This window comes from Herpailurus yagouaroundi, unplaced genomic scaffold (assembly GCF_014898765.1).
Source record: "Herpailurus yagouaroundi ecotype Mexico unplaced genomic scaffold, PumYag 100, whole genome shotgun sequence".
In the NCBI taxonomy this organism is placed as follows: Eukaryota; Metazoa; Chordata; class Mammalia; order Carnivora; family Felidae; genus Herpailurus; species Herpailurus yagouaroundi.
The window spans coordinates 27,656,383-27,679,767 of NW_024412391.1; the positions used below are offsets into that span (position 1 = coordinate 27,656,383).

The 23,385-nt window shown below is 38.8% G+C and overlaps 1 protein-coding gene across 3 annotated transcripts in view; it reads right to left on the reverse strand.

Annotated features, from left to right (window-relative positions):
• MET (MET proto-oncogene, receptor tyrosine kinase) overlaps window positions 1-23,385 on the reverse strand; it is a 126,757-nt gene that overhangs the window by 7,773 nt on the left and 95,599 nt on the right. For 2 of the 3 annotated variants that reach the window (XM_040472173.1, XM_040472171.1), the window contains exons 18-21: window positions 18,717-18,826; window positions 17,378-17,543; window positions 8,165-8,301; window positions 5,858-8,056 (exon numbers count right to left, since the gene is read on the reverse strand). In XM_040472173.1, coding sequence (XP_040328107.1) covers window positions 7,846-8,056; window positions 8,165-8,301; window positions 17,378-17,543; window positions 18,717-18,826 — 624 coding nt within the window. In that variant the 3' untranslated portion in view covers window positions 5,858-7,845. Of the gene's footprint in view, window positions 1-5,857; window positions 8,057-8,164; window positions 8,302-17,377; window positions 17,544-18,716; window positions 18,827-23,385 lie in introns of those variants that run through there. The other variant, XM_040472174.1, reaches the window with a different exon arrangement.

Consider the following 23,385-nt stretch of genomic DNA (forward strand, 5'->3'; position numbering starts at 1 on the left):
ATTAGAAACAGCTTGCAAAAGTATCCTGATAGGGTATTTGGGTTCCTCTGCAATTTTTCTTTATTGGGACTTCTGAAATAATATCTGAAGATCATGTGACTGACTTCAGACATTATGTGGCAGGATTTCACAAAGGCTCTGAATTTAGCATTTCTTGTTTACAAGAAGTTGCCCCTGATAAATATGGTGGTTGTTGAATACAGTTCTACAGAAGGAAAGGCCCAGCTTGACTATAATGGAAAGAACAGATGTCACCAGGATATAGGGGCAAACGTCAAAGTGATGGCTTCAGCTGGCAGAGAGCAGTGTGTCCATTACAACTTCCAATACTTTTAGAATTAGAGACAGAAAGAAAATTCACAAGACAACTGTGAAAATTATAAACAACCGAGAAAGGTGAATGAAATATGGTTCTTAAAAATTCCAGGCTGCCCAATAAAAGTAGGAACTGATATTATAGATCCCATGGACCATAATGGGGAATACAAAATGGCTTGGGGAGTCAGTGAAAAACAGTTCTGACATGTTTGGATGCCAAAGATTTTTAAAGTTGATCTCTTTTGGCCTGGTAAGATTTTATGCATTTTTGTCGTTCCAACCCAGAAGTCTAAGGATTAGTGGATGTTTTTGCCAGCCTGGAACTCATGTGGTGAAAAGAATGCACGCATGTGACAGTGAAAAAGTGAATGCATAAAAACAAAGGACTTGTTTTCAAGGATAAAAATTAATTATCATTGTAGTCTGGATCTAGAGCTTCAAAATAATATCAAATTAGTACTAGTTTACTTAAATTAAAAATTCTGTTTATGCATCCAATATACATCCATTTTCATTCCAGAATTGCTTCTTTAACACTAACTAGTTTTCAGAATGCTTAACCAGGTAGGGTTTCACTGCCCAGGATAAAAGGACATAAGTCCTATTCTAAATTAGTCTATCTGGGGAATTAGTTCTTCAGTAAAAAAAGAAAAAAATAATACTAAAGGATTAGGAGCTATTTGAATGTTTGGATGCTAATTTTATAGGGGGCTAATTAATTCATTTCAGTTTTTTTTTAACCCATACTTTTTGTTGGTATGAAGGGAAACACATTTATCAGAATACCTCAGAAGCCAGCAATGGAGAAAAGGGAGAAGACAGAATCCTGTTTCCAGCATTTGTTAAATATTTGTCTTAAGGCCAACACAGTACTAGTTAGATGACAGGATAGTAAGTTCTATTAATGATGGGCTTTTCATTACTGTAGATATGCTTTTGCAATTTTCCTAGATTTCTGCTCCTGGGTCGCATGCTAAGTCAATAGTAGTTATAAACCTCTCAGCATTGTGATCAATACCTTAGGCTGACGTAATCTAGACCTCTGGGTGTAATTTATAACAAAGGACAGTTTGGGCAGGCCTCTGTTTTATTACCTTAAATTCACCACTGAAATATTTCACTGGTTTATGACTGAACTTATTTCCAATTTTTGATAGATAGGGAATTGAGACTGTCTTGAAGAAAAATGTCAAGTATGAAAAGGAAAAACATTTTATGGAATTAAAAGCAATAAGCATTTCTTACTTTGGGGCATAATGTCTGCATACCTATCTCCTGAAATTGTCTAAATTGTGTAGTTACCTGTCTAGTCATCCAGATGGATTATAATATTAATGAAGTATTCCTTACCTTCCAAACATACATCATATAACTAAAACAATACTGTATTAAGCCCACTTTTTCCTGAATCTGAATAATCATTAACCATCCATTTGAGTGAAACAAAGAACAGTAATAATTTCTAGACATGAATACTGAGAATTGTGACTCCTGTTATTGTGCCTTCGTGCAATTTTCCTGGAATTTAGACAGATTTTTTTTTCATGTCTCATGTATATTCTAGGTCTCAAGACCAAACAAGAAAAAAGGAAATTAGTCATTAGAGAGGTAATTAAAGAAATAGTAGGGAGTTTAAGGAAAGAAGAAGGGGTGGAGGTATTCTTCAGGTGTCTGGCACTGAGAGGGAAGGTGCCGCCATTTTGTCACTGCCTTGTTACCCTTCTTATGTGCTCCCCCTCCCCACCGTCCACACACACTCCGCATTAATACTGAAGGAAAAGTTGAAATCACAACTCTGCTTCTAATGTATAAAGCAGGTATCAGATGAAGGAGGGAGTAAGGATTTGGATTTAAACATCTACAAGGTCCCTCTCAGGCTTAATTTTCCTTTTTAATCAACCACAGGTTACCTGGGCTCTTACTGTCAAAGATTGAAGGTAATAATAATATCACAAGGGGCGCCTGGGTGGCGCAGTCGGTTGAGCGTCCGACTTCAGCCAGGTCACGATCTCGCGGTCCGTGAGTTCGAGCCCCGCGTCGGGCTCTGGGCTGATGGCTCAGAGCCTGGAGCCTGTTTCCCATTCTGTGTCTCCCTCTCTCTCTGCCCCTACCCCGTTCATGCTCTGTCTCTCTCTGTCACAAAAATAAATAAACGTTGAAAAAAAAAAATTAAAAAAAAAATAATAATATCACAATTTATGAGCAACTATGATGTACCAGGTACCTTTCCATACTATTTTTTAGTCTTCAAACGATTTTGTGAAGTAAGTAGGATTAACCTATTTGAGAGAGGTTCAGTAGTTTGCCCAAAGTAGGTCAGAATTTGATCTATTTGCCCAGGAGGCTTCACTTTGGAATATTTAAATTGTGATCTTGTACTATATTACAAAGCTATAGTAATCAAAACAGTATGGTGTTGGATAAAAATAGACACACCAATCAATGGAACAGAATAGAGGGCCCAGAAATAAACCCATGCATATATGGTTAATTAATTTACAACATAGGAGCCAAGAATATACAATGGGGAAAGGACAGTTTTTTCAATACATGGTGGTGAGAAAACTGAACAGCCACATAGAAGGAAACTGCCTACTATCTTACACCACACATAAAAATTAGCTCAAAATGAATTAAGGACTTGAACATAAGATCTGAGGCCATAAAACCCCTGAAACAAAACACAGGCAGGAAACTCTCTGACACAGGCCTTGGCGATGAGTTTTTAAGTTTGGTGCCAAAAGCAAAGGCAACAAAAGCAAAAACAAATATGTGGGACTACACCAAACCAAAAAGCTTCTGCACAGCACAGAAAACCATCAACAAAACAAACAGGCAAGCTATGGAATGGGAGAAACTATTTGCCAATCATTTACTGGTAAGGGGTTAATACCCAAAATATATAAAGAAATCAACCATTCAACAGAAAACAAAATTAACAAATGGGCAGAGGATCTGAATAGACATTTTTCCAAAGAAGATACATAGATGGCCAACAGACACATGAAAAGATGTTCAACATCATTAATCATCAGGGAAACACAATGATGATAAAAACCACAATGACGTTATCACCTTACACATGTTAGAATGGCTACTATCAAAAAGACAAAAAATAACAAGTGTTGATAAGGATGTGGAGAAAAGGGAACCCTCGTGAATGGTTGGGTGGGAATGTCAATTGGGAAATTGTATGGAGGTTCTTCAAAAAATTAAAAATAGAACTACCATTTGATTTAGTAACTTCACTTCTAGGTATTTATCCAAAGAGGGAAAAAACCCAGCAACTCAAAAAGATATATGCATGTTCTGTGCAGTGTTATCCACAAAAGCCAAGATATGGAAACAACCTAAGTGCCACTGATGGATGAATGGATAAAGAAAATGTGATATAGATATACAGTAGAATATTATGCAGACACTAAAAAGCATATCTTGCCATTTGCCACAACATGGATGGACCTTGAGGGTATTATGCTAAGTGAAGTTAAATCAGATAGAGATAGACAAATACCATATGATCTCACTTATATGTGCAATTTGTAAAAACAAAAAACCCCACAAAAACAAAAGAATATAAAAACCAAGCTCATAGAAACAGAGAACAGATTCATGGTAGCCAGAAGTGGGGGATAGGATTGAAGAAATGGGTGAAGGGGATCAAAAGTTACAAACTTCAAGTTATAAACTCTGATGCTTCTTCAAGGTATTTTATAGATCTAAGAAATGCATAGCTATAATATACACTAGTTGTGTAATTTTGTCTGTCTCTTCTGTTAAGTTCCTTGGGGTGGCAGGGGCTGTATTCTTAAATCTCCATTACCTAGCACATGTGCTTGACATTCGTAGCTGCTCAATAAATAGTTGAATTAAATGAAATGCTTATCATTTTCTTATATATAATGCTAGCTTGTTTCCTCAACTCAATTGGGTAGATTAATAACGTGAGATGTCTGCAAACATTGGATGTGCTTTTTACAGGTTGTATATTCCTGTACAATGCAGGAATCTGCAATCTGCTATGTAGGTCAGAAAGAACAAAAATACAATTGATGCTTACATTGTGAAGTGAAAAATCCTGTAATTAAAAATTCAGAGCACCAAGGGGTGCCTGGGTGGCTTGGTCGGTTAAGCGTCCGACTTCGGCTCAGGTCATGATCTCACGGTCCGTGAGTTTGAGCCCCGCATCGGGCTCTGTGCTGACAGCTCGGAGCCTGGAGCCTGTTTCAGATTCTGTGTCTCCCTCTCTCTCTGCCCCTCCCCCGTTCATGCTCTGTCTCTCTCTGTCTCAAAAATAAATAAACGTTAAAAAAAATTAAAAAAAAAATTCAGAGCACCAAGCAAAAGTTTGTAAAAGAAGATCCTTTTATCTTCTCTCCCCAGAAAGGTCCTCCCCTCCCCATACCATTGCTCACCAAATACCATGGAAGCTACATAGGTAATAACTTTGTCTGTGGTGCTTTAAAGTGATTAAGGATAAGAAAATTTGGTTTCAGATCAGAAATTATTTTAGAATCTCCTGAGTGCCAGACACTAGGGATATAAAGATGACAGGTTCTTGTCCTTCAGGGGCATGGAATCTGATTGAACTTTTCTTTCTTTTCTTTCTTTCTTTGATTGAATTTCTTATAGAAAAGCATTTCTTGGCTGGGAGGGAGTTTGTGTACAAGGAATAAATTCTCTCTCATAAAGAATCAGCCCCCACTGTATTTTATAGGTACCAGTTTGATTTTGGGTCTTCTTAAAAATCATATTGCTCCAAAGTGCCACATGATTTTTTTTAGATGATGGAAATATCACCATTGAATCCCCTTGCATTACAGAGGCACCTGGGTGGCTCAGTCAGTTAAATGTCCAACTGGCTCAGATCATGACCTTGTGGTTTGTGGCTTTGAGCCCTACATCGGGCTCTGGGCTAACAGCTCAGAGCCTGGAGTCTGCTTCAGATTCTTTGTCTCCCTCTCTCTCTGCCCCTCCCCCACTCATGCTCTCTCTCTCTCTCTCTCTCTCAAAAATAAACAAACATTAAAAAATTTTTTTTCAATTACTTGCATTACAAGAATATTCATGGAGATAACATGAAAGTTATGTTCTCTAGTAACTGGGGGCTCCTGAATGGTGGGAACAAGTGTAGATGGAAAGGGTACTTTGAAGGGGATAAGAAGGCCTCTCTCCTCCAACACTCAAATAGGTATCTGTCTCTCTGCCAACTGTGGGTTTTCAGTTTTATTGTCATAGCTTCTGGTCCAAGGATGCACCTTGCTAGGGAAGAACATCATGCTAAAAGGAGGAGACAGGTGCTCTTAGCAATTGGAAGACAGAGAAATGCAGGTTATTTGGCAACTCAGGGCAAACCACTCTCAGAAAGACAGAGACTTCCTAAGATTCAAGGATGCAAATTCTTTTAGCTGCCCAGGAATTAACTAAGGTTCTCATATATGGATGATCTTGATGCAGCCAGGTGAAATCAATCTTAGGCTTCCTCTCATTATGTAAGTGGATAGGTGATCAAGTATGGCTAGCAATAACCAACTCTCAATAACAAGATGATACATTATTTTAATTGCATGATTTATCAAAACAACAGCTATTAACATACAAAGTACCATTCAGTTCAACTGCAGGTATAGGCAGTGACAGTATCTAATTCTTAGAAGAATCACTTACTCTCACAGTCTGTCCAGACACATTAATCTCAGGACATTTTTATAAATAGCAAACATGATTTTCACATTGCAGCTTTCTCAAGCATATATACAGGTGTGTGGTCTTGTTGATGGGTTGCTTCCACAAGCTCTTTCTGTTCTGATGCATTCATCCTCTTGATATTAGTAGAGATATTTATTTCTGCAGAGTTTTTCTTTTGTTACCCACCATTAGCAGTATTTGTGCATTGGTATCACTCTTTTACACTTCTGAAACAAAGTTTAAATTGGAGTATATCTCTACAGTACAATTCCTTGTGTCTTCTGGTAAATTCCACCATGGTCAGAGAGTTTAAGTTGTAATTGTCAGTCCAGCTCTACTATTGGGCTTCGGTGTAACACACCCTCTTTACAGCTTTCTGTGTTAACCCTTGGCTTCAAGTCCTGATGATGTAATGAGGGTGGGGTGTACTGGCAATCAGTACATTTCCTTATCATTATTTACAGCCATTGAGAACTATGCTGTTACTAATCCAAGTCTGACATACCTTTTCTGAAATGTTCACAGTGCAGTATTTTTGTGGGCTGACAAAAGTTTTCTCATATCATTAAAAATAAACATTTTTATAAAAATATAATACTTTAAATGTTTACATTGACAAAAACAGAGTATCCTGTGCCACATGCACTATACAGTAGTAAGCACAAAATCCCACAGAACAAAACATTACAAACGTCCTGCCCAGAATAACTATTCATCCAGGTGAAATGGCCAGCACTTTCAATTGCTTTTTTTTCCCCTGTAAAATATGTTTTGCTTTACACAAAGCATGTGCTAATGAAAAACTGGACTCCCAGAAAGTTTTATTGCCTCCGATTGTGGGGTGGGAAGCTGCCACCTAAGAAAGAGGCTAATATTTCTAGTCCATCGATCCTTTCTTTGCCCTACATGAGCCATGATTGGAACTGATGAACCTTTTAGTCAGATGCATTCTGCTTTAAAAACATGCTGAGTTACACCTTTAAAAACACTTACGACAAATCACTTGTTTTATTTTCAGAGTCGTTGTAAAAAAAATACAGACAAACCATCTATATGTCTACAATCGTAAGAACAGTATCATTCTCAGTTGATTTTTAAATGACAACTAAATATTTCATTATGACTAAGCTATTTTATGAGGACCTTCTTAATGTCATCTATGTACAATATGTAAATATCCCTATTAATTTATAAACACATTTGTGTCCTGCCATTTTGAAATGTTGACTGTGTTGCCTATGGATATTTCCCCATTAAAAGGAATGTATACAAAAATTTAAAAGGGAATGTTTGCCAAATGGGCAAAAGGCAACATCAGTAATAAAACATGTTAGTGACCATCCAACACATGAAAGTTCTTTGAAACACTTTAATTCTAAATGAGTGTCTTGGTACTGGGGCCATGTCTGTCCTGAACTTTATCACTTCTTCTGAATTTTATGTGATCAAGAAGCCCTCAAAATTCATTGCTTCCATTCCTCATATGAAATAATGTAGGATCCTGATTTTTAAAAACTTCAACCTAGAATTCAGGCTTTGGCCTCTATGCACAGGAGCATCATCACAGCTGTAGGGTTGCTGTTGGTCACTGGCCTGCGGGACAGAGCTTCTGGCTCTGGTGCTCTGTCAGCTAAGAAATTCCTTAGAATCCATTCATTTTAAATAGCAATATAAGGTCCTATAATAGTGCAATCTTGGCAAAAGCAAAAAATATCTGGTGGCCTTTCAATGGCCAGGCAGTGAAAAAAAAAAACCAAAACAACATTGAACAAAATGTAGACTGCTGTTTGGAAAGTTCTATGATGTTTCTCAGAAGGGGGCTGGTGAGGTATCCATCCATCATGTGTCCCCCTCGCCATCAATGTTATCTTGTGATGACAACAGAGAAGGGTATGGAGCAACACATTTGACATTCACATAAGTAGCGTTCACATGGACATAGTGCTCCCCAATGAAAGTAGAGAATATCGCTGATATCCTGGAGACCAGTTCAGAAAAAGATGGGCGCAGTTCAGCTTTAGGGTGCCAGCATTTTAGCATCACTTCATATCTGTTTCAAATAGGAAGAAATGCTATGAGAGACATCATGAAGGCATGCATTTCTGTAAAAGTAAAGAATACAGGAATGACAGAAGATTCTGTTGAAAGTCCTACTTACAAGGGATCTGGGCAGTATTCGGGCTGTAAGAGTCTTCTGCCTTGCAATAAGTAAACTGTTATATCAAAGGTGTTGACATCAGGATAAGGTGGAGCCCCTCTTGTCATCAGTTCCCAGAGGAGCACACCAAAGGACCACTAGTCAAACAATGGAAGGGATAATCCAGGTGAGAACTGTGACCACATGAACATGAAAGGTGACCAGAAGGTCTTGATAACTAAATTTGGCTTAGTATATTCAAGACTATTGCTCTTTGGGGCAAAAACTTCCTTAAAGGTAATACACATTTTATGATTTCTTTATACCAGAATTGGATAAGGTTTAGATTACAAATAAGTATAAAGTTTTTAAAAAGAATATCTGAAGTCCACATGAGGATTAAGATTTCATCTATAGTAAGTACAGTATGATTTTCAGGTTTTCTCTTACAGGGTCAAAGCACTGGTCAAAGCATTCACATGTTTCATCCTCTTTTCCAATAGTTTCACTATAATTTTATATTATTCATAAAAGAAGAAGATAGAGGAAACTTTCCAAAGTTTAAATTTTTTTGACTTCTGAATGAATATAAATACTTTTTAAGAAACGTAACTATTAACAAACAAAAAATACCCCAACGAAACAAGAAAGAAATGTAACCATATCTAAACATTAATGTTAAAAGGCAAAATCTAAGGCAGTGTAAGTACAAGTCCATATTAAAAATCAGAAGTGATAAAACTGCTAGGCAAGAAGGTTCTCTGTTGAAAACTAATTTCAATAAAATAAATGTAATTTAAAAACGTTAAAGTACAAGATTGATACAAAACAGCTGTATCAGTACTTTGCAGGAATATTGTAGGGACACAGAGAGGTTAAGTGACTTGCTAGAAATCCCCCCAATAAATGTGAATTCACACTGGGATAAACATTTAAGAGTTCTTGACTCTTGGTCCGATATGTCATTTGCAAATATCTTTTCCCATTCCGTTGGTTGCCTTTTAGTTTTGTTGGTTGTTTCCTTTGCTGTGCAGAAGCTTTTTATCTTCATAGACTCTTGGGTCTTGGTTGGTCTACTAAACTGCACTAAATATGCAATTTCTTGATTTAAAGCACTCTACTCAGAATATACTAGTTCATACATATTATCTCTCCCTGGATGTGTGCCAAGGTGAGAATGACACAAAGAGAGTAATTGGGCATGTGCGGTTCACCCCTGGCCAAGGACCCAGGAAATCAGTGCTTCCTTAGAAACACATCTAGGTCACTGACAGACTAAAAAGTATGGGGGGGTGGGGGGAGAAACGAGGCTCTGGGAACAAGGAGGCTTGGAGGGAAAGGGGAATCCAGACCTGATAGGTAGAGTGGGAAAACTTAACACTGAGAAGCAGCGTAGCTTGTACCATTCAGTGAGGAGAGTAAAGCAGACTGAAGCATGTGCCCAAGTGCAGGAGCCCTTTAAGGACATTGACTGCCTCGATCCAAATAGAGAACACAGTCTTTCCCAGGTGGGAACTAGATAACTTTGCTGTCCTGTGCAGCCTTTCAAAATTGAAGTATCCAAAGCCTGAGTCACTTATGAGTCACTTCTGACAACTTCACTGTGTTAACCTTTAAGTTCCAAAATATGCATTAAAGTTTAAATCAATTTAACAAGTATCTACTGACCCTTGGTGTACAAGTAGGTTACTTTCCAAGTTAGTGGATGGGCCTACGGCTGATTTAACGGGGTTAAGAGTTACGACACAACTGACTATCACACAGGACAGTAAGGCAGAATAACTAATACAGAACAAAAATAGAAAAGATGTACAAATGCTGTGAAAAGTCAATAAGATAACAGTAGGGTACTGAGAAAGGCTTCAGGGAGAAAGCGACAGTAAAGCAGGTCTTGAAGAACGGGAGCATTTGTGTTCCAGGTGCACAGAAGGTGAGGGCGGAGGAGTGTTCTGGATGGAGGCAATGGGCCCAGAGGTGACAGTACTTGTGTGTTTTTCTGAACTACATAAGGACAATAGGTCACTCTGCTTGATGTATGGAGTAGATGAGGGAGACAAGGGATAGATAGGGTAAAAATGAGACCATGTTGTGGGGGTTTTTGAGTGCTGAAAGTGGGTTACGCTGAAAGGGACAGGACATGCAGCTGAGCTCCAGCATGCTGCATCTGTAAACACTATGCTTTAGACAAACAGGAGGAGCTGGTTCACATAAGGAGACCAGATAGGGGGGTTTCTGAACAGAATGTCTGGTGGGGGTGCTGCTATATCTTGGCAACCCAGAACCCGATGAGACTGAACTCCCAAATTAAGGTGGTGGGAAAGAGTAGATGCCATATAGTAAGCCCGGAACAGACTTCAGGCCCTTTTTAAAAAAGATTATTTTATTTAATCCTTTAAACAACCCTGTAATGTAACTGGCAAAAGGTGAGGAAGCCAAAGTTTTGAGAGGCTGATTACTTGTCTGTAATCAAGTCTCCTAACCCATAGCCTAGGCTATAGGTTTGTCTGAAGGCAAATTCACAAAAAAAGTGGGCACAGTTGGGTACATTTCTGAGGAATTATAGGACTTGGGCAACAACTGGGTATCAGAGGAGGGTTGGAAGACTCACTGGACAGGAGAGGTCAGGGGAGGCAGCTTCTGGGAAAACCATAGTACCACCTGCATTTCAAACCCCCAGGAACAGTTTGGAACTGACAGGATGGTGGGGAAAGAGGTCTTGAAGGAGAATGAGGCAGAACTAGAAGAGGGAGGCTGGGGGAGATGGTAGGAGTGGGAGGAAGAGAGAGAAAGAAAGAGAAAGCAAGAAGAGGAGGGAGAGAAAGAGAAGGAGAGATAGGTGCATGATGCCCGTGCATTAGGAATGATGGAAAGAAGTTAGTTTTAGTTTCAAGACAGGAGAGCTCTGCCATTCTTTCAGTTACTGTGTGCACGTAGCCTGATTATCTGAGCACGAGCAGGGAGGTCCTCTGAAGAATCTCTGCCTCACTTTTCAAAGGTGAAGATCAAAGCAATTAGTAGACATGAAAGACTATTAGAGCCATAAAAAGTGATAGAAAGTGACACTAAGGCAAGCAAGGAATGGAGACAGCCTGGGCATTCAGGAGTGGGTAAATAGAGATACACCACAATTTGCAAAAAAACCACAACTGATTAAAAAGTGGATATATTCATAAAATTTTATAAACTGGTAAATGGGTAAAATTTTCAATAAAATGTAAAACTTCTGCTCTTTGAAAGATACCAGTACACAAATGAAAAGGCAAGCCACAGACTAGAAAAATATATTCACAAAAACTTGTGTCTGATAACATGTACCTGTAATCCAGAATATATAAAGAACTCTTACCAACTCAATAATAAATAAACTAACCAATTAAAAAACCCAAAACTCTAAAACTTAAAAGAAAATGGGCAAAGGATTTGAGCACATACTTCACAAAGGAGATAGAAGGATGGCAAATAAGCACATGAAAAGATGCTTATCATCATTAGTCATCTGGGAAATACAAATGGGAAAGGAAATGACACACCACTACAGACTATGAGAATGGCTAAAAATCCCAAACTGACAATGCCAAGTGCAGGTGAGGATGCTGAACAATCAGAACTCTTACATATTACTGCTAGGAACATGAAATGATACATGAACTGTGGAAAACAGTTGGTAGTTTCTCATAAAGTCAAATATATACTTGTTTTACAACCCAGTAATCCTACTTGTAGATATTAATTCAAAATAAATATAAACCTTTATACACAAAACAATTAAACAAATGTTTAGTAGTTGCAGCTATGTGTAATCAATTGCCTAAAACTGGAAAGAATCTAAATGTCCTCCAAATTGGTGAATGGATAAACAAAATGTGGAACATCCGGACAATGGAATTCCACTCAGAAATAGAAAGGAATGAATTACTCTGCTATAAAAAAAAGTATGGTGTCCTCAAAAAATTAAACATAGAACTACCATAAGATCCAGCAATCCCACTTCCGGGTATATATTCAAAGGAAATGAAATCAGTATATGGAGATACTTCCACACCCATGTTCATAGCAACATTATTCACAATAGTCAAGAGATGGAAGCAACCTAAGAATGCCCATCAACAGATGAATAAAGAAAATGTGGTATATATATATATATAATGGAATATTATTTAGCCTTAAAAAATCCTATTGTATGCTACAATATCAATGGATCTTGAGGACATTATGCTAAGTGAAATAAGTTAGTCATAAAAGACAAATACTACATGACTCCACTTATATGAGGTAGCTAAAGTAGTCAGGTTGAGTTCTTAGAAACAGATAGTAAAATGGTGGTTTCCAGAAAGGCTGTGGGAGGGGGAAATGGGGAGTTATTCAATGGATATAGAGTTTCAGTTTTGCAAGAAGAAGAAGTTCTACAGATTGATTGCACAACAATGTGTATGTAGTTAGTTAACCACTACTGTACCATACACTTAAAATAGTTGAGATGGTCATTTTTCTCTTATGGTTTTTTTTTTTTAAACCACAATTAAAAAAAAGGGAGACCATCTAGATACATTGCTACATACTACATGGGTAACTCTCAAATGTGTTACGCTAAGTGAAACGAGACAGGCTCAAAGGCTATTTACTGTATGATTTACTGTATACGACATTCTAGAAAAGGTAAAACTGTAGAGACAGAAAACAGACCAGTGCTTTCCAGGTCCTTGGGATAGGGTAGGACTATTTGACTACAAAGAGACACAAGGATATTCTAGAAAAGGTAAAACTGTAGAGACAGAAAACAGACCAGTGCTTTCCAGGTCCTTGGGATAGGGTAGGACTCTTTGACTACAAAGAGACACAAGGACATGATGGAACTGCTCTATATCCTAGTTGCAACAGTGATGGTCATACAACTGTATGCATCTTTCAAAACTTGAAGAACTGTACATTAAAAAGGGTAAAGAGTTGATATATTGCATAATGGTGATACCATTAACAGAAATAAAGAAGAGAGGAATTGACAGTTGGCAGGAAAGAACTGGACTTTGAACATGGTGACTTTGTGATGCTGATGAAAACATCCAGGAAGAGAGGTTCAAAGGTAGTTGTTGATGGGAATGGTTGAAATTATTGAGGGAGGCTGGCACCTAAAGACCCCTCCTCCCCCAAAATCCTGAGTGACAGTTGCATGTGGGATGTGAGAGAAGGAAGAGAGCTGTTAAGGCTAAAGCAAACATAACAAAGAAGCAAGAGGAACCAGATGATGCAGTGTCCCAAAAACCAAAGGAGGAGGAAATTTTGAGAAGAAAGGAGTGGTGGACAATGTTAAGTTCTGAAGTAGGGTGAAAAAGTTAACTGGTTGAACAACTGAGAAGTCAATACTGACTTTAATGGAAGCACCTGTACTAAGTGTGGCACACTGTACAATACTGGGTATGAGAAGTTACAAATATAGTGACACTTCTAGTTTGTTTGAATGTGCTTCAAGAGAATTCAGATTTTAGCTGAACTCCATCTGGTCATTTGTGACAAAGTGGACATTTCTACTAGCATGCAAGGTTTTGCTTGTAGGTCTCTACATAAAAGCTTATCACATACTTTTGGAAATGTTCCATGTCAACATTCAAAAGATTGTCCTGTCTTGCAAATTAAAGTTAATGCAAATTTATCCAGGTAATCAATAACCATTTGTCAAAGCAGCACTGCATTTGGATTACTCAGGCTCACCCTTATGTAGTACAATACAGTATCTTCCAATGAGAAGGAAAGAGATAGCACTTCATATACAGAAGCCTATATAAATCTATAGTCAAGAACCTGAGTGACAGTTGCTAGGTGATAAATGGTGGCCTCTGTGCTGTGTGTGTGCGTGCGTGTAAGTTAGTAATGTGTGTGTGGTTGTCTAAAAGCTCAGAATCACAGTTCTTGCCTTGAACATTCAAAATTTCATCAGGTTCTTTTTGTTTTGTTTTAAAAACTTCACTAGGTATAACATATATCATAAACTTTGCCAGTTTTAAGTGGACAGCCCATGATGTTTAGTAAATATTTTGATAGTGTACTTATCTCCACAATTCAGTTTTTAGATCAATTCCAACACCCTAGAAAGTTGCCCATGCCTGTTTGTAGTTAATCTTTGCTCCCACCCTCAGTCCCAGGCAACCACTGATCTGTTTTTTTTTTTTTCTCTTTAGTTTTGCCTTTTTCTAAAAATTTCATATAAATTGAATTGTTCAACATATCACCTTTGGAGTCTGCCTTCTTTCACTGGACATAGTATTTTTGAGGTTTATCCACGTTGTAGCATGGATTAGCATAGTGCTGAATGGTATTATTCCATTGTATAGAAATACCATGTTTTGCTTACCCTTTACCAGTTGATGGACATTAGGATTGCTCCTGGTTTTTTCCTATTGTGAATAAATACTATTGTGAACATTCATGTACAAATATTTGTGTAGGCATATGTTTCCATGTGCTTATGAACTAGCTATTCATATATCTCTTTGGTAGATGGTCTATTCAAATCTTTTGCCTATTTTAAAAACTGAGTTGTCTTATTGAGCTATATGAGTTGGTCTGGTTCTTAATGGCAGACTAACAGTTAAGTCTGGATGAAATGTATACTCTTTGAGGACAGGTTAATTCTTCCTACCTTATGCCTTCACCTGCCACCATCACTAACATGTTTCCAGCCTACCTCTTTAGCACTCACTTCTTTCATCTTTTTCAGAATCTTTCAGCATCATAATCTCAGGCATTACACTTTAGCATATACCATCACGTCCTCTTATTAATCTTATCCACCCCAAAGTCCCATCCCTCCACCATGCCCTGTAACACATTTACTGAAAACAAACTCCCAGTCACTCTCAACTTAGTCTTTAATGTCTCCCCCACTTCCTCAGGAACTGAAACTGCTTTCACTTGAAGACCACAATGTCTTTGAAATCTGTTGACTCACAGGAGGGAGGGTAGATGACTTGTTGCTTCCCAATGCCACACTCAGATCCCTGTCCCCTGTCATCTTTCAATAGCTGCCAACCCTTTTTCTTTTGAAGTCTATGCCCTCCATTAATTTTATTTTTTTGCCTACCTCATTTACTGATATCACCAGTTTACATTTTTTCGCTTTTCAGTTTTATCTCCAAGGACTGAAAATTAATCTTTCTCTACCTCTATGCATCACAGTCCTCCTGACTTACTATGTGCAGATAGAGTAAGTATACTCTATTCCATCCAACAGCCACTTGAGACCTCCAAATCATTCAAGTTACTCGGTTTTCAAGACCATTTTTGTGCACTGAGTAGCAGTGGACCCTGCTGACCGTATCCTATTTCTTTTTGAAACTTTCTCTTCCTCTGGCCTCTTCTCTCTTGGGTCTCCTACCTCTCTGCTTTTCCTCCTCATTTCCTATGTGTAGTTTCTCCGGAGTAATTGTTTTTGGACTCTAAAAGGCTTATTTCCAGCCTTGACTTCTGCTATGGACTGAACTGTGGACCCCCTACCCCCACTCAAATGTTGAAACTCTAACTCCCAGTGTGATGGTATTAGGAGATGGGGCCCTCATGATGGGATTAGTGCCCTTATGGGAGGAGACACCAGGGAGCTTATTCTGGCTCTGTCTCCCACACAAGGACACAGTGAGAAGGTAGCTATGTGCAAGTCAGGAGCCTGACCACACTGGCACCCTGATCTCACCCTTCCAGCCTCTAGAACTGGGAGAAATAAATGCCTATTGTTTATGCCACCCAGTCTATGGTATTTTGCTATGGTGGCCCAAGTTGAATAAGATAACTAATGAGGTTGTACAAGCTGTAGATCCACATTTCCAATTGCCTGATGGACCTTTCTGCCTGGATGTCTTTTTTTTTTTTTTAATTATATGAAATTTATTGTCAAATTAGTTTCCATACAACACCCAGTGCTCATCCCAAAAGATGCCCTCTTCAATGCCCAGCACCTACCCTCCCCTTCTGCCTGGATGTCTTATTCCCACATCAAACTCAGTATGTTTAAGCCTTAACTGGTATTTTTCCTCTCCAACAAGTTTTTACTCTGTTGCTTCAAATATGTTACTGTACTAGCATATAACTTTATTCATCTTTGACTTTTATCAATTTCTTGCTTAATATTGTTATTACCTCTCAGATGCCTTTTCTGCTCTCGCTTTTCTGTTCCACAATTTCTGTATTATTTCAAGTTATACCTCTCACTTCATCTTCCTGCATCTACTCCTCTCAGAACATCTTACAGAATAAAGAAAGGCTGTAGTGTTTCTGATTACACTTTAAGGTTCCACATGGCCAGAGAATAAATTCCAGACTCCCTAGTTTGCCTTCCAAGAACCTCTATGATCTAGTATGAATATATTTTTCGCAATCTATCCTCAGAACTTCCCTCTGTGCCTTCCATTTTGGCCAAATCACCCACTCCTTACTGTTTCCTTAGAACTTTAAAGATGTATATACTTTCCTGCCCCTTTGCTTACCTGGATTGGTATTTATTTCATGGCCCATTCTATCTTCCTTTAAGGCCTGTACAAAAGCACCACCTCCTCCACCAGGTGGTAGGTAAGTGAGGAAAATGTGGCTGCCCAGGTGTCTCTCCCACCCTCAGCACTCAGGTGTATGCTTTTTGAAGCTTGTTCTATGAGAGGATGACCGTGGTAGATACAAAAGGGCATGTTTCTAGACTTTTTTTTTTTAAAGTAGGTTCCCCGCCCAATGTGGGGTTTGAACTCAAGACCCGACACTGAGATTAAGTCTCATGTTCTACCAACTGAGCCAGCCAGGTGGCCAAGAAGGGCACATTTCTAGCTGGGTGCAGGAATAATGCCCTCACTGCCAGTTCTGCCTCAGTGATAGCTTTCAGATTTCTCCAGATGGAATGCAGCTGTCCCGGAGCTATGAGTGGCCAGACTAATCCCAGTCTACTTTGTGTAACAGGTAGTGACAGTTATGCCTTCTCTGTTCTGTGGAGCCAAAGCTCCTGGAGGACAGGGTTTAGTTCTGATTCAGCTCTGGGCTCCCTAAGGACCTAGCGTTGTACCGTACTAGGCAAATGTTTTTGATAAATGAATGAATTTGTGAGAACATATGATGTCTATCTGGTTTAACAATCAAGCTCTGAAGAAACTGAAACTACAGTGTTGAAGGTGTCCTTTTTTGAAAAAATTAAATAGCCATAAAACTATTAAAAATGTTGGATATGAAAGGAAAAGAGGAGACGGTCAGGGATGATGAGTACATTACCACATCTGACTTGGTGGTAAACTTCTGAGTTTGTAGACTTTCTAGAGCCATCCACTTCACTGGCAGCTTGGCGCCCGTTTTGTTGTGTACACTGTAGTATTCTTTATCATACATGTCTCTGGCCAGACCAAAATCAGCAACCTTGACAGTGAATTTTTCATCCAACCTATAGAAAGGACAAAAATCATTACTGGTGGCTGAAATACAATAATTTACAGTGATGCTGAATATCTATAGGTCAAAACAAGGACTTGATATTTGAAATCCATAACTTCTGCAGGGTGGGCTTCATCTGGTCTCTACTAACACTAAATTACAATGGAATTCTTGAATAAAAATGCTTGACATTTACATTACAAATTCAACAGGCCAAGGAAAGAGATCTACGAATGATGTGGCATAAGAAAATCCCTTTTGCCTTAACAGTAAAGTTGGACCCCCCTCCTAGGTTTCCTTTGTTACTAAATCAAATATGCCAACTGACTATCCCAAGCAACTGTGTATCTTCACTTGTCAATTTATTAGTAATACTCAGTTTTATGAGGGATTATGATAGAGGACTGTTATTTTACCTTTTCTTTCTCAAATGGGCTAGGTTATTACATAAAATTCATGTATCTCACCACTGAGGTAATAGAGAAGTAGGACACAGTAAAGCATCTAACAAAAACAGCAAGGCTCAACAAAAATCAATTTCCGCTATCTGAGGCTATGTATCCTTTGTTTAAGCTGGCTTTTATGTTGTTACATTGACCAAAACCAAGGTAGGAAATTAATAGCACAGCTCTCTCATTCACACATACCATAAGTCATGAATCAGTGTTATGTGAGGGAAGAACTGAATCCATTACAAACTGTTGACTGTTGAATTATACAGCCCAGGCACCCAGACACAAATAAAGCTCTTTGTATATTCATTCCCCAATACCATTTTTGGTAGGGCTTCTGCAGACTGACTTCAAATCCAGTCTTGGGAAGTTGCAATATGTTGGTATTTGTGTTACCAGCCCTCTCCTTTTCACTGTAAAATGCTGAAGATCAAATTCTCCCTTCCAAACACTAATGCAGTGTGAAACCACAACATTGGGGGCTACTGGTGGGAAGGGAAAAGAAAAGCAAAAGCACACAACAGCTGTTTAAGACCCCCTCTGGAGAATTCCTTTTAAATTCTCCATTAGATAAAGCCTGAAAGCCCCGCCTACATCCCAGTGCTTACATATCGGAAATAAAGGACTTTTGCATAAGAAGAGAAAACATCCTCACTAGCCTTCAACAGTGGGAAACAGATTCCTCCTTGTCACTTAATTTGGACTGTGGGCACAGAGATTCTTATACTTACATACAGTTTCTAGCAGCCAAGTCTCTGTGTACAAACTTTTTGCTTGCAAGATATTTCATGCCTTTGGCTACTTGAAGACCAAAGCCAATAAGATCTTTTACAGTTGGGTTCTGCAATCAAAGAGAATTAAAAACGCGTAAGCTAAGCATCTACTGATCTGTGAATTCTGAAATGTTTATAAGAATTATCTTGTTTCAAGCAATAACTCGTGCCTTGTTAATAACAGCAATCATGTATTAGATATCTATTATTTGAAAAGCACCAGGCTAGATGCTTATGTGAGTTTTGGCTAATCCTTATACACTTCTATAAGGCAGGTTCCGTTTTCCAGATGAGGAAATGGAAGTGTTTTAAAATTATTCTGGTATGGTGGGGCTAACAGAAGGAAGACCACTGCCACCGAAAAGATAGCTTGTTACTCACAATTCCCAAGAGGTGGGTGCACACCATGCCAAGCGAGGCCACAAAGGGAAGCAATGGGGTTGGTCTAGGAGGCAGAGGGAGCAACGGGAAAACATGGGCAAGAGCTTGTTTTGTGGTTCCCATGGGAAAGAATGGGTGACGCAGGGTAAGCGGATTTAGGATTGGGCTAGTTTGAATAATTTCAGCAGGTTCTGAAGTGTAGGGGCTGTCTTCAGTTGCCCGGTACCTGGCCTTGAAGTGATTACAGCAGGTGGATAGTGTCCCAGAGTGTGAGAATTCTTTAAAGGAGGTGATTGGGGTATGGGCTTTGGATTGGTTGGTTTGCTTATAAAGGCCTGCTCTTTGAAGATGAGCCATTTACTATCTTGGGGCTAGTCCTGGTAAGGGCCATCACTCCAAGGTCAGCAAGGCACTAGAAGTCAGAGCATCATAAATACACAGTTAATCTAACATTTGTATTGAACCCCAGAGGACTCCAAATAGCCAAAGCAATCTTGAAAAAGAAAAGAAATTCTGGACTTCAGGGTATATTATAAAGCTATAATCATCAAGATATTACGACATTGGCACAAAACCAGACACATATATCAATACAGAATAGAAAACTCAGAAATGGACCCACAAATAGTCAACTAATATTCCACAAAGTAGGAAAGAATATCCAATGGAAAAAAGACAATCTCTTTAACAAATGGTGTTGGGAAAACTGGACAGCAACATGCAAAAGAAAGAAAATGGACCACTTTCTCACACCATACATAAAAATAAATTCAAAATGGATGAAAGATCTAAATGTGAGGCAGGAAACCATCAAAATCATAGAAGAGAACATAGGCAGCAACCTCTTTGACATCAGCCATAGTAACTTCTTACTAGATACATCTCTGAAGGCAAGGGAAACAAATGCAAAAATGAACAATTTGGACTTCATCAAGATAAAAACCTTCTGCACAGTGAAGGGAACAACCAACAAAATTAAAAGGCAACCAATGGAATGGGAAAAGATACTTGCAAATGACACATCAGATAAAGAGTTAGTATCCAAAATCTATAAAGAACTTAATCAAATTCAACACCCAAAAAACAAATAATCCAGTGAAGAAATGGGCAAAAGACATGAATAGACACTTCTCCAAAGAAGACATCCAGATGGCCAACCAACAAGTGAAGAAATGCTCAACATCACTCATCATCAGGGAAATACAAATCAAAACTACAATGAAATACCTCCTTACACCTGTCAAAATGGCTAAAATTAATAACACAGGAAACAACAGATGTTGGTGAGGATGCACAGAAAGGGGAACCCTCTTACATTTGGCAGGAATGCAAAACAGTGCAGCCACTCTGGCAAATGGTGTGGAGGTTCCTCAAAGAGCTAAAAATAGAACTATTTTACTACCCAGCAATTATACTACTAGGTTATTTACCCGAAGGATACAAAAATACTGATTTGAAGGGGCAAATGCATCCTGATGTTTATAGCATCATTATCAAAAATAACCGAATTATGGAAAGAGCCCAAGTGTCCAATACTGATGAATGAATAAAGAAGACGTGGTATATATGTACAATAAAATATAACTCAGCTATTAAAGAGAATGAAATCTTGCCATTTGCAACAACATAGGTGGAGCTAGAGTATGTTAAGTTAAACAAGTCAGTTAGAAAAAGACAAATGCCATCTGATTTCAATCACGAGTGGAATTTAAGAAACAAAACAGATGAACATGGAGAGAAAAAAACGGGAGGCAAACTGAAGAAACTCAACTAGAGAACAAACTGAGAGTTGCTGGAGGGGAAGTGGGAGGGAGGATGGGTTCAACGGGTGATGGGCATTAAGGAGGGTACTTGTTGCAATGAGCATTGGGTGTTGTATGTAACTGAAGAATCACTAAATCCTACACCTGAAGCGAATATTATACTATATGTTAACTAGAATTTGAATAAAAGGTTGAAACATAAAAAAATAAAGCAATACATGGTTAATATCAGCAGTTCAGAGAGAAATAAATCACCCAAAGCCACTCAGATGGTAAGTGGTACAGTTAGGATTTTAACCTAATCTGTTAGGCTCCAAAGCCCACACTGTAGTGATATCAATCACATTAGAAGCCCTCCTACTGGTATGAAAGTAACAACCTGCGACTATAATGGCTTGGATCCACACAGAAAACAGGAAATCTCATTCTCCAGAAATTTCATCCACAAAATTGGGTGGACAGAGGAATTCCTTTAGTAACTAACTATAAAAACTATATCTGAGGGGTGCCTGGGTGGCTCAGTCAGTTAAGTGTCCAGATCTTGGTTTTGGCTTAGGTCATGATCTCACAGTTTGTGAGTTTGAACCCCGCATCAGGCTCTGCGCTGACAATCCCTTCTTGGGATTCTCCTCTCTGCCTCCTGCCCTCAAAATAAATAAACTTAAAAAAACCACAAAAAACATATCTGAAATCGCACAGATAACATTGTGGCTGGTAGCCCTGCTGGTACTTGGCCTTCAGGAACAGGGTATCTCTTCTTCAGCAGCCACTGTGGGGGTTGTGGGCTCAAGAGGCAGCTACTAGGGGCCCTGCAAGGAGGGCTGCAGCCCCCTTAATGCACACAACATGTGGAGAGGCCAGTTTCTTGTGTTTTAGGCTTCTTTTTAGAATGTATCTGTTAGTGGTTGTAATATAGTATCCTGGGACCATAAAAACAGGCCCTGGTACTGGATAATAGGAAATCTCTACCATGCTTGAATGCTGGGGGAATACTATTCTAGAGAAGCCAGCATGTCCAGTCAGATGAACTCACCAGGACAATGACAAGTTAAATTAGAAAAGTGGGATCTGTCGGGGCAGCTTTCACTTTGTAAGGTAAATTCACCTTATCTGCAAATATTCACAGCTAGGGAGTATTTCATTCTTTTGGTTGAACACAAAATATTTCTTTCCTATCCTAGAGCTTATTTCTTTTGAGAACCTGACCCCATGTGTCTTGTTTTTGATCAAGAGTAAAGTTACTCCATTTACTCCCAGAGGCCTGGATGCAGGAGCCAAGAAGAAGCCTGAGATCACCTGTGCCTTCAGTTCCGAGGACTCCTTCCACTTCCCTCCTGCCTGACCACTTACTTGCTCACCCTTTAGGCATAAATGTCACTAAGAAAACTCTCACTTGCAAGAACCTAAGAACCTCTTTTGTAATCCTGAGCTCATTCATCCAGCAAATATGACTGAAGGCCTATGTGCTGAACACACTTTAGGAGCTAAGTCTAAAGCAATAAACAAAATACACAGAAATCCCTACTGTCATGAGCTTGCATTCTAATGGTGTGTGTGCGCACATCCATATATACATGTATTATATAGCTATTATGTATTTGCTTATTGTTCAGTATAGCACTGTTCAATAGAAATACAATGCAAACCATACATAGAATCATGTTCTAATAGTCACATTAAAAAAGTAGAAAGAAACAGGTAAAATTGGTTTTCATAATATATTTCTCAACTCAAGAAATATCATTTCAACAGGTAATCGATATAAACAATTATGAGATATTTTACCTTTCTGTTTTTCTACTAAATATTCAAAACCTGGGATTTATAGCACACTTACACTAACAGTACATCTTAATTCAGACTAGCCACATTTTGCATATGGCTCATGGCCACAGTAGCACACTGCTTAGGCCTACTGTATCAGATGATGGTAAGTATGATGGAGAAAAATAAAGCAGCGGATAGGAGACAACAGACAGGAGGCATGGGGGTGAGGTGGGTCAATTACTTGGGCCAGGAAAGCCTCATTTTGAAGATGACATTAGGGCAAAAAGCTGAAGCTGATGAGAAGTGACATATGTGGCTATCTTGGGGAAAGTGTTCCAGGCAGATGGAACAGCAAATACAAAGGTCCTGAATTAGGACAGTGGGTGAAGGTTGAAGAATACTAAGGGATTCATTTGTAATTAGTTCTTCTGTGTTTTTCCTTCTAGAGTTAAAATCCCATGTGGGCTGAGGCTCATTCTGCCTCCATGTCTCTTGTGCTTTCTGTTTTTGGCAATTAGTAGGCACTCAAAAATGATTAATTGTGCCTATCAGAGGGATGGTAGATCAAGGCAGCTTGCAGGACAGGTAAGAATCATCGCCCCTGGGAAATCCTTCTAGGTACCATTATCTTCCCACCAGGATAGGGGATTTTGAGGTACAAGTGAATTAGCCTCTATATAGCTGAATGGCGTAAACATTTTACATGTGCTTCTTTG